This window comes from Salvelinus alpinus, chromosome 17 (assembly GCF_045679555.1).
Source record: "Salvelinus alpinus chromosome 17, SLU_Salpinus.1, whole genome shotgun sequence".
NCBI lineage: Eukaryota > Metazoa > Chordata > Actinopteri > Salmoniformes > Salmonidae > Salvelinus > Salvelinus alpinus.
The window spans coordinates 33,136,742-33,154,647 of record NC_092102.1 but is presented as its reverse complement, the minus strand read 5'-3'; the positions used below and the strand labels follow the sequence as shown (position 1 = coordinate 33,154,647).

The 17,906-nt window shown below is 43.3% G+C and overlaps 2 protein-coding genes and 1 long non-coding RNA gene across 5 annotated transcripts; 1 reads left to right on the top strand and 2 right to left on the bottom strand.

The window, feature by feature from the left end:
* The first annotated feature begins 7,450 nt into the window (after nucleotides 1–7,450).
* On the top strand, nucleotides 7,451–8,472 carry LOC139542792 (uncharacterized). Its single transcript, XR_011668549.1, has 4 exons — nucleotides 7,451–7,729; nucleotides 7,812–7,876; nucleotides 8,003–8,117; nucleotides 8,383–8,472. It is a non-coding gene; the product is annotated as an uncharacterized lncRNA (long non-coding RNA).
* A 1,179-nt stretch (nucleotides 8,473–9,651) lies between these two features.
* LOC139542791 (uncharacterized protein SCO4629-like) lies at nucleotides 9,652–12,317 on the bottom strand. Of its 3 annotated transcripts, none has more exons than XM_071348621.1 (6): nucleotides 12,201–12,317; nucleotides 11,599–11,687; nucleotides 11,103–11,226; nucleotides 10,818–10,970; nucleotides 10,243–10,425; nucleotides 9,652–10,006 (listed from the first exon to the last, which is right to left on the bottom strand). In XM_071348621.1, the coding sequence occupies exons 1-6, from the start codon at nucleotides 12,307–12,309 to the stop codon at nucleotides 9,888–9,890; spliced, it is 777 nt and encodes a 258-aa protein (XP_071204722.1). In that variant the 5' UTR covers nucleotides 12,310–12,317; the 3' UTR covers nucleotides 9,652–9,887. The 3 variants fall into 3 exon arrangements, with proteins under 3 accessions (XP_071204722.1, XP_071204723.1, XP_071204724.1); XM_071348622.1 differs by having other exon boundaries at nucleotides 12,108–12,238; XM_071348623.1 differs by having other exon boundaries at nucleotides 11,835–12,202.
* Nucleotides 12,318–13,387: 1,070 nt separating this feature from the next.
* Nucleotides 13,388–16,384, bottom strand: mtg2 (mitochondrial ribosome-associated GTPase 2). Its single transcript, XM_071348619.1, has 6 exons — nucleotides 15,623–16,384; nucleotides 15,150–15,297; nucleotides 14,726–14,841; nucleotides 14,324–14,542; nucleotides 14,024–14,162; nucleotides 13,388–13,937 (listed from the first exon to the last, which is right to left on the bottom strand). The coding sequence occupies exons 1-6, from the start codon at nucleotides 15,854–15,856 to the stop codon at nucleotides 13,537–13,539; spliced, it is 1,257 nt and encodes a 418-aa protein (XP_071204720.1). The 5' UTR covers nucleotides 15,857–16,384; the 3' UTR covers nucleotides 13,388–13,536.
* Nucleotides 16,385–17,906: the final 1,522 nt, after the last annotated feature.

Genomic DNA, 17,906 nt, shown 5'->3' with positions numbered 1-17,906 from the left:
AACAGCAGGTGCAGGCACTTAACATTTTTAAGATCTCTTCAATTTAAGGTAAGGTTTCTTGTATTATCTAAATTGATATTGTTTCATGACGATACCATCAATCTTTTCATATTTGTGCAAATGGCTGTGTTTGGCACACTTTAATGGATGTCAATCAAGAGGTGTTGACGGCTATAGCTGTATTGGGCACAGATGACTGAACTGCCCACTTATTTCTGTGTCTGTAGCTTTTTTTTCAATGTAACCTTTATTTAACTAGGCAAGTCAGTTAAGAACAAATTCTTATTTACAATGACGGCCTACCAGGGAACAGGAACAGTGGGTTAACTGCCTTGTTCAGGGGCAGAAGGACAGATTTTTACCTTGTCAGCTCAGGGATTCAATCCAGCAACCTTTCGGTTACTGGCCCAATGCTCTAACCCTATACTGACGAGGAGGCACACAAAGGTATGTACAATTGATATTGATTTTTCACATAGCGTTATGCAGATTACATGTAGACTATCATCTAATTTCTATTAATGGTTTCTCTAAAACCTTATAGGACTCAGTCATAGCAGCCATCTTCCTCCTCCCAGACCTCTTCAATGAAGATCACAGAGGTCTCTACATTATGGACAAGGTATATGTATGAAAACCGTTGTCAAAAGTGAACAGTTTTTTCATTCACATTTGCCACAAAAAAAAGGTATGATTACTGTCATGTGCATCATCTGTAAAAATTATTATTTTTGTGTTCACAGACTTCACCCTTCCTACACTGCTGATGAACATAACTGGAAACCTGTTTGATCACCATGCACTGCAAAATCATTCTGGCTATGGATACAAAGGATATCAACACATTAACACGAAAGAGCATATACTGATTGAACTTGGAGCTCTGCTGGGAGTTTACCGCATATTTTGAATTCTGCTTTGCCACTAAAATCATAATAAACACTGACAAATAAAGGTTTTTGTTATTGTTATGCTGATTTATAATGGGCGAGGTAAAAATGGTTATTCGAGGAACCATTAAAGGGGGTTCTCTTCAAAGAACTTGTAGAGGTTCCCCCACAGTTTCAATTTGAAGAACCCGTAAAAGATCTTCCTGGAATCTTTTATTTTTAGTGTGTACCCTAAGTGTTAAGTACTACAGGGTTCCAGACTAACATTTTCCTCTGCTGTCACTGGTGCCTCTAATTTTGACAGTTGGTGGCACTAGTCCATGATATGGTGATTTGGTCAGACACAATTCATGAGTAATCATCTTATAAATGAATTCATAGGGCTTTATTAAGAAGTGTAATAAATAGTCTACTGGGGTATTAAAGAAATGTTTAATCTAACACGTCCAAGCAGTAATGCATGACTCAAGATATTTTGGATGTGTAACCTAATCCAGTGATCGACATGAATTTTGGGTTGACAATTATACTATAGTTGTTATATATTTAGACCTATTGGCCTATGCCCTCCCAATGGCCCACAATTGCATTTTGAACTGTTACACCATCAGAACGCATTTTTGTCTCTCATGTGAATGGGTGATTCGCTTAACACAGCAGCATACCCCATCGAAACAGGAAAAGGGGCAGGGCAGACACTTTCATTACAGGAATCATGAGGATAATGCACGTTATTGTGTGAGCAAATCATGGTTGTAGCAGCCAAAAAATAGGCAGTTTTGAGGGAGGTGACAATGTAGAATGTGCTCTTTCTAAGTTTATATTTACCCTTTCCGCATTTCACAATCCATGATCTTGGCTGTCTAACTGATGTCCTAGTCGGATCAGGTCTCTTTGCTGATGCCACGTTTGACTTTGAGTGTGAGTTTGCGTGCTCAGCTCAGCCAATCAGAAAACTGGGCCGTTCCTTCTTGGTAAGGGGACCAGCCGTTGCCCACTGATCAGCCAAAGGTTCATTATAGATTATTATCAGTGGCGATTTGAGCATGTAAATCTTGGTGGAGCAAAGAATATATATAATAATTATTCATGCCAGCAAAGCCACTACACTACACTAAACAATACATTAAGTGCACTATAACAGTGACAAACAGTGACCATAAACTGTTAGGGCCTACATAAAGCTGTCCCAACAGCAGTCCCAACACCTTATTTTAAAAAATATATATTTAACCTTTATTTAACCAGGTAAGCTAGTTGAGAACAAGTTCTCATTTACAACTGCGACCTGGCCAAGAAAGCAAAGCAGTTCGACACATACAACAACACAGAGTTACACAAGGAATAAACAAACATACAGTCGATAATACAGTAGAAAAAGTCTATATACAGTGTGTGCAAATGAGGTAGGATAAGGGAGGTAAGGCAATAAATAAGCCATGGTGGCGAAGTAATTACAATATAGCAATTAAACACTGGAGTGGTAGATGTGCAGAAGATGAATGTGCAAGTTGAGATACTGTGGTGCAAAGGAGGATAAGGGAGGTAAGGCAATAAATAAGCCATGGTGGCGAAGTAATTACAATATAGCAATTAAACACTGGAGTGGTAGATGTGCAGAAGATGAATGTGCAAGTTGAGATACTGTGGTGCAAAGGAGCAAGATAAATAAATAAATACAGTATGGTGATGGGGTAGTTGGATGGGCTATTAACAGATGGGCTATGTACAGGTGCAGTGATCTGTGAGCTGCTCTGACAGCTGGTGCTTAAAGATAGTGAGGGAGATATGAGTCTCCAGCTTCAGTGATTTTTGCAGTTCATTCCAGTCATTGGCAGCAGAGGAAAGGCGGCCAAAGGAAGAATTGGCTTTGGGGGTGACCAGTGAGATATACCTGCTGGAGCACGTGCTACGGGTGGGCGATCACCTGGCTATCAGCGGAGCCTTGTCAGGCATCGATACAGTTAAAACATAGCTGATATAGCTGACTTGTTTAAACAAAGGTGGTTTCTACTGACAATTGAGATGTACAAACTATGGCATAAGGGAACGACGAGTTGATAAGAGGCAATCCGTAATTTCGATTAAGACATTTATGAGCGAGCTAGGACAGACGTTGTCAATATAACTATTTGTTCAGAACTTTTGAAATGTACAGTGTCAGAATTCAGAACATGGGCCATTCTTACAGTATTCTCCCTGTAAACCAAGTCAGAACCGTAGGATAAATAAAGGGGGCATATAAGCAGACAATGAAAGCTCTTACAATATTCAATGATTACATTTTGCTAAAATAGGCTTTAGGCTACATGTGGACATGCACCACCAAGTCAGAACAGTTAGCAAATTAAGAGGGGAAAAGGGACCAAATTATTAGCATGAGGCACATGGGCTACTAACAGATTACTACACAACATACACTTAGTATTACTTTCTTAGCTACAGTATACATATCTCCCTGGCATATTACATCATTTATGCAGCAGCATACAAGACATTTTTCAACTCACCTTGTTGTGCTGTGTTCACTTCCTTCCAAACCACTCATTGTTGAATTTGCGATTTCCAACGTGTTGTGTAATGTTTATGTCCAATGGCCGATGAGCACCAATAAGTTTTATCTATGATTTCTCTTCATTATTTATCTTCATATGATAAGGATGGAAAAGGATTTGCCAGTACATTGTCAACTTGATTCATGATGATGACTGCTAGCTAAGATTTTTAAAGTATGATGTTGACATGATCAGTCCAATCAAAGCTACAGTGGGGAGAACAAGTATTTGATACACTGCCGATTTTGCAGGTTTTCCTACTTACAAAGCATGTAGAGGTCTGTCATTTTTATCATAGGTACACTTCAACTGTGAGAGACGGAATCTAAAACAAAAATCCAGAAAATCACATTGTATGATTTTTAAATAATTAATTTGCATTTTATTGCATGACATAAGTATTTGATCACCTACCAACCAGTAAGAATTCCGGCTCTCACAGACCTGTTAGTTTTTCTTTAAGAAGCCCTCCTGTTCTCCACTCATTACCTGTATTAACTGCACCTGTTTGAACTCGTTACCTGTATAAAAGACACCTGTCCACACACTCAATCAAACAGATTCCAACCTCTCCACAATGGCCAAGACCAGAGAGCTGTGTAAGGACATCAGGGATAAAATTGTAGACCTGCACAAGGCTGGGATGGGCTACAGGACAATAGGCAAGCAGCTTGGTGAGAAGGAAACAACTGTTGGCGCAATTATTAGAAAATGGAAGAAGTTCAAGATGACGGTCAATCACCCTCGGTCTGGGGCTCCATGCAAGATTTCACCTCGTGGGGCATCAATGATCATGAGGAAGGTGAGGGATCAGCCCAGAACTACACGGCAGGACCTGGTCAATGACCTGAAGAGAGCTGGGACCACAGTCTCAAAGAAAACCATTAGTAACACACTACGCCGTCATGGATTAAAATCCTGCAGCGCACGCAAGGTCCCCCTGCTTAAGCCAGTGCATGTCCAGGCCCGTCTGAAGTTTGCCAATGACCATCTGGATGATCCAGAGGAGGAATGGGAGAAGGTCATGTGGTCTGATGAGACAAAAATAGAGCTTTTTGGTCTAACTCCACTCGCCGTGTTTGGAGGAAGAAGAAGTATGAGTACAACCCCAAGAACACCATCCCAACCGTGAAGCATGGAGGTGGAAACATCATTCTTTGGGGATGCTTTTCTGCAAAGGGGACAGGACGACTGCACCGTATTGAGGGGAGGATGGATGGGGCCATGTATCGCGAGATCTTGGCCAACAACCTCCTTCCCTCAGTAAGAGCATTGAAGATGGGTCGTGGCTGGGTCTTCCAGCATGACAACGACACGAAGCACACAGCCATGGCAACTAAGGAGTGGCTCCGTAAGAAGCATCTCAAGGTCCTGGAGTGGCCTAGCCAGTCTCCAGACCTGAACCCAATAGAAAATCTTTGGAGGGAGCTGAAAGTCCGTATTGCCCAGCGACAGCCCCGAAACCTGAAGGATCTGGAGAAGATCTGTAGGGAGGAGTGGGCCAAAATCCCTGCTGCAGTGTGTGCAAACCTAGTCAAGAACTACAGGAAACGTATGATCTCTGTAATTGCAAACAAAGGTTTCTGTACCAAATATTAAGTTCTGCTTTTCTGATGTATCAAATACTTATGTCATGCAATAAAATGCAAATTAATTACTTAAAAATCATACAATGTGATTTTCTGGATTTTTGTTTTAGATTCCGTCTCTCATAGTTGAAGTGTACCTATGATAAAAATTACAGACCTCTAGATGGTTTGTAAGTAGGAAAACCTGCAAAATCAGCAGTGTATCAAATACTTGTTCTCCCCACTGTACGTGATTTGATGTCATTTTATCTGTGGCCAATGTCCTTGACCCTTCTTGGATGGGCACTTCTAATGTAACTCTATGGCATCACCCAAGGGGCTAGAATGTTTGAGGTCTCCCCTTAGACTTCGCAGTGATGTAGTGTCCCCATGAGTGACAGAATACTGAGCCAATCACGGTGCAACGCTCCGTATTTTCTGCTGGCTTGCCCCACCACCACAGAAAGCACTGAGCTAGGCTGAAACACCTGCATTTTGTAGCTGCCTTATTCAAGAAAACAAAAAAGAGACCATGTTTGTACGTGGCTTTATTAACTCAATGATATATAGATATATATTTTGACATTGTTTGCAAACTGATATGTGACACGTATTAATGCCACAATAACATGCAAAACAGGCAAGCCCAAAGAATGTTATTATTTTTTTGCAAATGTGGGGCTCCATCACTCTCATTCTTGGTCAAATAGCCCTTGCACAGCCTGGAGGTGTGTTTTGGGTCATTGTCCTGTTGAAAAACAAATGATAGTCCCACTAAGCACAAACCAAATGAGATGGCGTATTGCTCGTGTTTCTTGGCCAAAGCAAGTCTCTTCTTCACATTGGTGTCCTTTGGTAGTGGTTCCATTGCAGCAATTCAACCATGAAAGTCTGAATCACACAGTCTCCTCTGAAGAGTTGATGTTGAGATGTGTCTGTTACTTGAACTCTGTGAAGCATTTATTTGGGCAGCAAATTCTGAGGTGCAGTTAACGCTAATGTTAACTATAATGAACGTATCCTCTGTTGCAGAGGTAACTCTGGGTGTTCCGTTCCTGTGGCGGTCCTCATGAGAGCCAGTTTCATCATAGCGCTTAATGGTTTTTGCGACTGCACTTGCAGTTCTTGAAATATTCCGGATTGACTGACCTTCATGTCTTAAAGTAATGCTGGACTGTCATTTCTCTTTGCTTATTTGAGCTGTTCTTGCCATAATATGGACTCTGACTTAACAAATAGGTTTATCTTCTGAATACCAAACCTACCTTGTCACAACACAACTGATTGTCTCAAATGCATTAAGGAAATAAATTCCACAAATGAACTTTTAACAAGGCACACCTGCTAATTGAAATGCATTCTAAGTGACTACCTCATGAAGCTGGTCGAGAGAATGCAAAGAGTGTGCAAAGCTGTCATCAAAGACAAAGGGTGGCTACTTTGAAGAATCTCAAATGTAAAATATATTTGGATTTGTTTAACCCTTTTATGGTCACTACATGATTCCATATGTGTTATTTAATAGTTTTGATGTCTTCACTATTATTCTACAATGTAGAAAATAGTAAAAATTAAGAAAAACCCTTGAATGAGTAGGTGTGTCCAAACTTTTGACTGGTACTGTAGTTACTGCATAACTGACTAAGGCCTCTGTCTGCAGCCAAGAGTTCCATGGATGCCCATTCCGGTAGAGCAAAAGAGAGAAAGAGGGAGCAAAAGAGAGCAAAGGAGAGAGAGAGAGAGAGAGAGAGAGATAGAGTAAAAGAGAGAAATAGAGAGAGATAAATACTGAAGCCAAGACAGGTCTCTTGAGGTGAACCCTTTTGGGTTCCATCTAGAACCAAATACCTGTAACCAAAAATGGTTCTTCAAAGGGTTCTCCTATGGGGACAGCTGAAGAACCCTGTTAAGTTCTAGAAAGCACCTTTTTTAAAGAGTGTACACACTATCTGGCCTCTCATTCCTCATCCATTTTTACATATGGTCTCTTTGACCTTTACACACCACTATTGCAGGTTTCACACACCTCAGGTTGGCCCAAGTCTCATACTATATGCAGTCATAAACTAGCTGAACTAATGCTGTTAATGACTCTCTCTCACTACACATCCCTCCAGGATACACAGTGAACCTGGTGAAGGAGAACCCAGTGTACGCAGGTCACTACGACCTGCTGCGCATGGTGTTGGACCAGCAGGGTCAGGGAGCCCTCCACAACCTGTTCGTCACCGTGTATGACTGCTCTGGTGTTCAGCTGCAGTCTCGGCAGGGCCTCTGGAACCAAGATTGGAGCGAGGGCTGTAGGGATTGTCATCGGTGTCATGCTGCTACTGCTAGGTAAGTCAATCTTAGGAGTAGGGTGAAGATTCCCCTAGATGTTAATTGTGGGCCAGTTTTGCATTTTCCCCACTAATGGTTAAGGTTAGGATTGGGGGAGGGGAAGCTGATCTTAGATCTGTGCCTAGGGGAAACTTCACCACTGATCTGAATCTTACACTTGAGAAAGACATACTGGCCTACATCCCCACCTAGTGTTGATTTGGTATAGTTCGTTAGAACTTCAGTGTGTGTGGAGATTTGTGAGTTCCTCCTAGGTTTTCTACTGTTGTCCCTCCTGTTGACCAGTAAAAGAGAACTGAAGCTGATCCCTACAGATGAAAACTCTGAAGAACGTCAGATCAAATCTAACATTGAGATCCCAGGAACTGATCGCAAGGTAACAACAGACAACATTACCATCACATTCATCTCTGGTCATTGCTTTTTTCCCATCACACAATATGCTATTTTGATCATAGGTGCCTACACGTATCACACTCAAAGTGGACAGTCTGCTGGGAACAAAAGCTGCTTTTCTACCAATGTAAGATGCCGGTTAGGAAACCAGCAATATTTATTCACCAGTATTGTTTTGGTTCACACTGGGCATATTTGGCAAATGGAAAATTGTTGATCCATGCAAAGTAAATATGATACTATCTTTCCCCAGGCTGTACAGAGGTCCGCCAGTATGCGAGCATCGGTATGTTCAGGATAATCAGGGTATTTTTCCCTCATACCAATAGCAACAGGAACAGTTTCAACGATTAACCTCTCTGCGCAAGGTAGGCTATATAAGTCTAATAAATCTACTACCTTCATCCACTTTTGACCTGTCAATTAACTTTTCAGTGGCACTGAACTACAGCAACATTTTGAATTTGGTTTCAGAGTGCGCCCACAAAATTACACTCCAATGGTTATGGACAGGCATTTCAAGATCTAAAATTTCAATTAAACTTGTCAACTATTTTTTCTGAAACTTTCACTTGATTAATGTTGCATTGTATTGGTTGTGTGTGTAGTGATAGTATGGTTCTGATCACTCAGGGGTCAATGATGAGCAGATCAATGATGACAAAAACAAGATACTCCTCATGGGGAGAAAATAATTCTCTCAATAACGCCAGGCCCTTGATGACTCTACTCAATCATGTAACAATGTGTAACAGTCATAAACAATCATGACTGTGACAAAAAACTAACTGTTTCTAATGTATATTTTTTAAATCTATCTGGTGAACTCTATTCCTTCATTAACCTTTTTGTGACCTCCAATCCCTCCATCTATCCATCCCTCCTTCTCCAGAGGATGTTCATTCTGCAGGTTCCCGGAGAGGAGCTGGGGGACTATGCCCCCCACCCCTACGCTAAAGAGGGGGACCTAGAGCACCCAGCTGGAGGTCGGTCTATCTCCATCCCCGAGACCCCCTTCGACCAGGAAAAGCTACTCTACCTGGGCGCCAGGTTCAACACGCTGGCCTCCATTTGCAACACCCCATACCCCAGCGCATCCTAAGCCCACCTTGCCCTCACCCTCTTGGGCAAGAGGCTCTGCCAGGACTGGCTAGTTAGCATGGGCATAACAGGCTAGGTACCGGCCGCTTTCATAGATTATAAATTGAACTGGATCACTCATGCTTAAAAATGAAGTAGAACAGCAAACCTGCTCATGCAAAATCTGGATAACAACAAGCAATGTTAAACTTATTTTCTTTCTTTTTTTAAGCATAAAATACACAGGACTATGGAGATCAATGACCAATACAAAGACCAAGATGGAACTCAGTGCTGGAAGGAAAATAAATGCAATTTACCAATGGATCTTACATGGGCAGTAGCTATGTACAGCTGTGCTGTAGGGAGCCTGGTTGTACATATCAGGCATGCTACATTCTACTCTACTGTACACTGGCCAGGGCCCACTTTGGCTGGATTGACAAGCCAGCAAAAAACAAAAGGATTTCTGCACTGAGAACAGACCAGGGAAGTGAGCAACATGGAGTGGAAAATACTTGAATGTCAATTACTTTTTAGCTTTGATTTTACAAATGCGATGGCTGCAATGAAATAGTGTTATAATGGTGAATGAGAGAGAAAGAGGTCATTCTTTTAACATACCACACCATCTCTTACCCACATACGTCAAGCCAAAAATAGTCTAATGATGTTATATATGATGGTCATGTTTAAGATTATTATCAATTAAACACTTGGGCTTTAAGGTTTGGGCTTAGGTCCAGTTGTTTTATTTGGGTGTATATTTTGAGGTTGTCTTTTAATGTATATTCTATGTGGTATGTAAATAAGGGTAATAGCTTTTATATTCAGTTTGTTTTATTTATGTAGAAAAGCATTCAATCCACTGACTTACAATAAGCAAGAATTGAGTTCTGTGGCATATTTTCATACGTCTCAAGTCACGGTATCAATGAAACAACCATCTTCGCAAAATATGAACTTACTGTAATTTAATGTTAAATTCCCAACCATCAGTAGCATCAACATGTCCATAGCGAAACATAGGCACAAGTGTGTGTGTGTGTGTTGTGTATTCACTTGGGAATGTAGCCAGCCTGCAGGAACCAGTGGTAGGCGGAGAGAGCACTGGGTGTGATCTCCTGCTCCACCTGGAAACCTTTCTGTGGGTAGTCACGGATCCTCTCTAGAACACCTGGAACACACAAAGTTTACACCTTACTCACAGCATCATACTTATGTCTGTTGTTTCTACACGGCTGTAAGTGAAATGGTTGGCAACGTCTTTTAGACTTTTAGAATATTTGATTCTGAATGCCTTCATACATTCCTGCACTAGAAAGATGACATGTGGGCTTAAATATTTATTTTACATGGTCTAAATGCTTTAAGACAACACAAAAGTCCTGGGATTATGGACAGAGTACATACCTAGCATGTATGTTATGAGGTCCGTGGCAGTGCCCACAGTGGGGTGGGGGTAGGCAGAGATGCCCATCTGGGGGGAGGTAACGATGGCATGCGTGTGTTCCCCTTGGTCAGGCCACTGGCGCAGGAATGTTGCAGAGACCCTGCGCTCCATAAAGGGCTGCTGGACCAGGATCACCCTGTTGGCTGGGGTAGACATGACAACCACAACCACTAATGGGTACATGACAAAATACACATCGGCATACTGTACATAGGAATCACAGGAGGTTGGTGGCACCTTAACTGGAGAGGACGGGCTCTTGGTAATGGCTGGAGTGGAATGGGATCAAATACATCAAACACATGGTTTCCATGTGTTTGATGGCATTCCATTTTTTTCTGTTCAGGCCATTATTATGAGCCGTCCTCCCCTCAACAGCCTCCTGTAATAGGAATACAATATTGGCTTGGCTGAAATGTGTTCCAGTGATTCAGTTGTGCTGTCCTGCCCCCTAGCTGTAGAATAACGCTACAACAATAACAGACATTTCATATGAAAGGTTCTCCATCAGTGTGTCTAATGAGGAGAGTCTCACCTGGGATGTTTCTCTCCTTGAGGAGCCTGTATGAGAAGCAGATGTTGTCTCCAGTGTTGGTGGCCTCTGTCTCCAGCAGTATGTTCCCCCTGGGCACTCCCATCCTCAGAGCCACATCCAGGAACACGTCAGCCTCTGGCCTCGACCACACACCTGGACCACACAAGACACACATCAGACATTAGAGACATTGGATAGAAAGATAGTATGTGTGCGTGCCTTTGTGCTTTCTTGCATTGGCAGGAAGAGGGACAGAAAGAGAGAATGATGCTCAGTCTTGCTGACCTGCAGTCTGGTTGCCTTTGTAACCAGTGAAGAGCAGCCAAGGAGCCCATCCTTCCAGGAAGAGAGAAGCTGACCTCTCCGCCACACGCACATCATGGCAACCCAGGCCTATTATGACATCACTCTGAGATCAGACAGGATTATAATGCAATTTCAGATACATAAATTATGACATCACTATGACAGGATTATGGCATTTCAGAGGACATCATGGCATTTCAAATTATGACATCACTGACAGAACATACATGATTATTCAACAGAGGAGACAGCATTGAGAGAAAATCTTGGAGTATGACATCATCCTAAGAGGACAGATCATTATGCTGTTATTTTTGGTGAAGCCAGAAGAGCATATCATATAATCATATCAAATCAAAAGATAATGGGGAAGGAAGTTGCATCATACTGTTTACAATTCTGATTGCAGTTCATTTTAAATGCATCCAGTCAAAACGTATCTTATGTGTATGTACAATCAGATATGAAGGCTTGCCTTTTCCAGAGAATGGTGCAGACAAAGGTAGTCCCACAGAATTCTGGCCCACTTCTCACTCTCATTGTCCATTTCTCTCACATGCTGGTCTGTGGGAGAGAAAGACACTTCAAATGCAGAACCAAATGGAATAAACAACATGATACTGAATGAATCAATACTTAAAAGTAGACATTTTCACAGGTCAACAATGTCCTCATTAAATACATGTGTGGAGAGGAGGCACTCCACCTCACCTCAGGGGAGAACAAACTGAGCTGTAGTGGAGGTCCGTTGCGTTGACAATGAACATGTGACGCAACAGCAGCATGCAGACCACAATAACAGCGCCCTGAGGGCAGGTGTCGTGGGTCATCCTTTAAAAGTACAGACGACTGCAGCAGAAGTGGCTATGCTCAACACACTACACTGCACCAGTGTTAAACTCATTAACTCCCGAACATCATTCAGAAGCCATTAGAATTGTCGTTCTATTTCTCATTTGTCGCAAGGATGAAAGCTTTACACACCCCAGCGGCTCTCTATCCAGGTCTCTTTCTTTCATCCTGCACGATGCTCTCCCTTTCTCCACTGTTCTCCTTCACCTGTCAATGTTTTCTTACCCAGAATGCACTGCCAATGTTCCGGCATATTCCACTGCAGATTCCACTCTATGGCATTATTGTGATTGGCTAGTCTAAATGATATCCAGCTGCTCAGTTTAACTCTCATTGGCTAATGTACATTTCACTCTTTATCCCGACCGGCTGATTAGGCCTCCTTTCTCTTATTCGATTGGTTGGTGAGTCTCTGTAATGCCGCGTTCAAAACAACTAGGAACTGGTAAATCTCCGACTATAGCGTGTTCAAAAGAACTGGGAACTAGGGAAAAAACGATATCCGATTAGGATAAATCGTTTTGAACGGTCATCCAACTCGGTATTCTAAATCGTAAACTCTGGCATTTCTAGAGCTCCGACTTTCTGACCTGAAGATCACTGATGTCATGATTTGATGAGTGTAGGCTGATGATTGTGTTTCTAAGTGGAGTAGAAAGAAGCAGACACAAATCTGAAAGGTCCCAAAGTGAAAGATCTGTGAGAAAACATAAACAGAGCTCTACTGCTGTTAAAGCCTAGCTATTTCCTGCTAACCTGCATGCACACCCACTCAAGTTTAGATTGGGTGTTGTTTTGTTTTTGTCACATGACTAGACCCAACCCCATCCACAACACAAGGGCTACATTTTATTTTATCCCCTTCTATTCTCTAATGCTTTCCCCTTCACATACATTAGCTCCACCTAGTTTCTGCCATATAACAAGGACAGAGGGATCAGTTTTCTAGAATGAAACCCAGCCATTGTGTGCCAGCCCATACCTGATCTCGTTTGCTCTCAGAGGTCAAAGGTCAGCAGAAACTCGCTGCTGTTTTGTTTTTCAACCAAGAAACACAGAAAAATCCTTTAGCGAATGTGACAGATGCATCACAGTGCGAATTCCTGTCATTATACTGAACAAATATATAAACGCAACATGCAACAATTTAAGATTTTAATGAGCTACAGTTCATAAGGAAACCTGTTGCGTTAATATTTTTTATCAGCGTAGTTCAAATAATCAAAATGTACCAGTACTTGCATTTTTGATGAAGTGTGTTTCTAGACATCCCAAGGGGTAAAATGTGTGATGTTGATATAAGGGAAAACACTTAAGTACATATGACATCACAATAACTATCTGATGTCATCAGTACTGACCCTTGTACACAGATCTCAGTACTATGAGGAATAAAACAATGAGGAATCAGATTTACTGAAACGCATTTATTAAATCAATTCCATTTTTCACAGTTGAATAAATATTTATTTAGTTATACAATTTAAACAAAATACACTTAGCAGGTGCTGAGCAGTGAGGAAAAGGCATGGAAGTCTTTCAGTCCTTTTCCAGGGCAGACCTACCACCTGGTGGGCATGTCCTGCCCACTGCCCTGTCCATGGGTCTGTAGATAGCCATCATATAGCTCCCTGAGGTGCAGGATCAGCTCCTCTGTGTTCTGGCCTGTGAGGGCAGACACAGGGATCACCCTGTGGGCCACGTGGCCCCGGAGGGCCTCAAGGTTTCCCCGAGCCCCAGGCAGGTCCATTTTGTTGGCTACGATAGCGTGGGGCCGGTGGGTGAGGCCGGGCTCGTACTGGTCCAGCTCATAGCGCAGTTGTTGGAGCTGGGTCCAGGGTTCTGGGGAGGACAGGTCCAGGACAAAGAGAAGGAAGCGACAGCGCTCAATGTGGCGCAGGAAGGAGATCCCCAGGCCTCGGTTCAGATGGGCCCCACAGATGATACCAGGAATGTCAGCCACTAGACAGAGGGAGGGGACAATAAACTACAACACCAACCTTCGTGCCCAACATAATATACAACACGAAGATCAAAAACTCCTTTACCTGCCACTTGCTCATGGTCCCTGTAGTTGACAATACCCACATGGGGGTTAAGGGTGGTAAAGGGGTAGGCAGCCACAGCAGGCCTGGCATTGGAAATGGCCCTTAGAAGGGAAGACTTCCCTGCATTGGGAAACCCAACCTGGAGTGGAAGACACACACCAACAGGTAAATCAAGAAAATGTTACACATTTTTGGGGGATAGAGTGCATACCATTTATATTTCTACAATATTATTTTAACAAGCCCACATTTAATAAGATAGGCCTAGTCAGTGGAGTGAGTCCCTCTTCCGTGTCTCACCAGTCCGGCGTGGGCCATGGTGCGCAGCTCCAGCTGGAGGACCCTGTCCTGTCCCCTCTCTCCCAGGGTGGCCGTCATGGGGGCGCGGTTCTCATTGGACAGGAAGAAGCGGTTTCCCTTTCCCCCCGCCCCTCCAAACACAGCCACGTACTCCTGGTTGTGCTGGGAGAGGTCTGCCACCGTCTTTCCTTGCTCCTTCACCACCGTGCCCACTGGCACCTGCACCATCCCAAAACACCAAACAACATTCAGTTACACTATTTTACAGTCAGCATTTTAGTATCTGGTATTTGTGGCAATTACATGGCTAAACAAAAGTTTATTTTTTATTTTTTAAATGTTCATATAAAGAGCCCCTAATTTAAAGCAACACCCCAGCTGTAGTCATGGTAACTAACTCACAGCGATGTAGGTTGTGCTGGCGTTGCGTCCGTAGCAGTTCTTACTGCCTCCTGAATCGCCATCGTCTCCTTTGTACACGGGGGCGACCTGCGCCAGGGATTTCACCTGCAGGTCGACTGGAGGCATGCAAATCACAGATATTCGGAAACAGGACTTGATGGCTTGAAGTACGCATACGAAAACTGTCTCCAATGCCCTGGTTAAAATATCCCTACAAATTAAAAATGTTCATCGGCCTGATTATATCCTTGTGTGAAATTGTAAGCCTATTGTGGATCTCCTGATGATCAAAACATTGATTTGAATAGCTAAACGAGAGCAACTCAGAAGGCCAACACATTGTAACCAGATTATAAACGATGTATAAACAGTTCTGTTTGGGAATAGTGCAACACTTGAGAGTGTGACGGTGTCTCTGACACACCTTTGATGATGATGTTCCCACCATCTCCTCCATTCCCTCCGTCTGGTCCACCCCACTCTTTCCGGGGCTCACTGTGGAAGGTGCAGGCCCCTTTTCCACCTGCTCCTGCCAGTAGCTTTACATTGCGGTTGTCCACAAAGTGGCGAGTCTGAGCAACAGAGAGAGAGACCCAGAGTGAACATTAACATAAGCTTAGTTAACTAGCCACCTGCAGTCTATATACAAGTCATTGGTCTAAACTCATATCACAATGGACTGGCATAGCCCCAATGTTTCATCTTAACGCATAGTGTCATCAATATTTACTTATCCATGTTTGAGTGCATGATAGAGCAGAAGACCAAGAAAACAAGCAATCTAAACAAACTAGCTAACTTGGGTATTACAAATATAAACAAACCAATGTGTGCTTGGCTAGTGTGATGAGGACAGAGGATATGAGATAGCTATCTGCCTAGTTTATCATGACATACCAGTTTCTTTTCTGAAAGTTCTTTCTTTTTAGAAATTCGAGTCTTGGCGCACCATGCACAGGACGTGCTGACATTCATGATTCCAGTTGTTTTCCTCTGTGTTGCCAAGTTGCTTTTTAGCCCTAGCAACAAGCTGCTATTGAACTCGTGCCTAACGCAAACTTGTGCAAATAGTTGACTTATCTCTTGGACAAACCATCTTCGGCTTTGAAATTTGGTCAATGTAGTTAACATTGCAAAATAATCAAATGTAATCTCAGAGCATAGATCGTAGTTATTTCGTAGTGAGACAGCCAGTGTCGCCCTGACCTCGTTTCGTTAAAGCAGGGATTCCCAAACTCTGTCCTGGGCACCGTTTAGGTTTTTGCCCTAGCACTACAAAGCTGATTCAAATAACCAACTCATCTTCAATCTTTGATTATTTGAATCAGCTGTGATGAGCTAGGGCAAAAACCAAAACGTGCACCCAGGAAACCATGCGTTAGATCAGCTGTAGCCTGCAGGCTAAAGTTAGCTACTATTGCTAGTTAGCGAAGTCACCGTCAATAAACCGACTAGCTAATTGAATCGATAACAAATGACAACAATAATCTAGCTAGAGTTTACACATAACATCTCCATCTGCAACTCTAAGTAAAATGTAGATTTTAGATCAAATTAGCTAAACGGTACCTATTTTGAATGTCAACTTCAACGAGACCTACCTACGGGAATTACGGAGGGTCAAAAAGCACAGCAAATCACAGCGATGGGTCGACACATTGCTTCTTCATGAATTATACAATACGGATACAAAACCAGCGGAAAGTCGATTTATTTTACATATTAAAACAGTAAAATAAATCGAAGATGAACAAGCAACTAAACATTCATATTTTGTTATACACTGCTCAAAAAAATAAAGGGAACACTAAAATAACACATCCTAGATCTGAATGAATGAACTATTCTTATTAAATACTTTTTTCTTTACATAGTTGAATGTGCTGACAACAAAATCACGCAAAAATTATCAAGGAAATCAAATTCATCAACCCATGGAGGTCTGGATTTGGAGTCACACTCAAAATTAAAGTGGAAAACCACACTACCGGCTGATCCAACTTTGATGTAATGTCCTTAAAACAAGTCAAAATGAGGCTCAGTAGTGTGTGTGGCCTCCACGTGCCTGTATGACCTCCCTACAACGCCTGGGCATGCTCCTGATGAGGTGGCGGATGGTCTCCTGAGGGATCTCCTCCCAGACCTGGACTAAAGCATCCGCCAACTCCTGGACAGTCTGTGGTGCAACGTGGCGTTGGTGGATGGAGCGAGACATGATGTCCCAGATGTGCTCAATTGGATTCAGGTCTGGGGAACGGGCGGGCCAGTCCATAGCATCAATGCCTTCCTCTTGCAGGAACTGCTGACACACTCCAGCCACATGAGGTCTAGCATTGTCTTGCATTAGGAGGAACCCAAGGCCAACCGCACCAGCATATGGTCTCACAAGGAGTCTGAGGATCTCATCTCGGTACCTAATGCCAGTCAGGCTACCTCTGGCGAGCCCATGGAGGGCTGTGCGGCCCCCCAAAGAAATGCCACCCCACACCATGACTGACCCACCGCCAAACCGGTCATGCTGGAGGATGTTGCAGGCAGCAGAACGTTCTCCACGGCGTCTCCAGACTGTCACGTCTGTCACATGTGCTCAGTGTGAACCTGCTTTCATCTGTGAAGAGCACAGGGCGCAAGTGGCGAATTTGCCTATCTTGGTGTTCTCTGGCAAATGCCAAACGTCCTGCACGGTGTTGGGCTGTAAGCACAACCCCCACCTGTGGACGTCGGGCCCTCATACCACCCTCATGGAGTCTGTTTCTGACCGTTTGAGACCGTTTGACACATGTACATTTGTGGCCTGCTGGAGGTCATTTTGCAGGGCTCTGGCAGTGCTCCTCCTGCTCCTTCTTGCACAAAGGCGGAGGTAGCGGTACTGCTGCTGGGTTGTTGCCCTCCTACGGCCTCCTCCACGTCTCCTGATGTACTGGCCTGTCTCCTGGTAGCGCCTCCATGCTCTGGACACTACGCTGACAGACACAGCAAACCTTCTTGCCACAGCTCGCATTGATGTGCCATCCTGGATGAGCTGCACTACCTGAGCCACTTGTGTGGGTTGTAGACTCCGTCTCATGCTACCACTAGAGTGAAAGCACCGCCAGCACCACCGCCAGTGGTGACCAAAACATCAGCCAGGAAGCATAGGAACTGAGAAGTGGTCTGTGGTCACCACCTGCAGAACCACTCC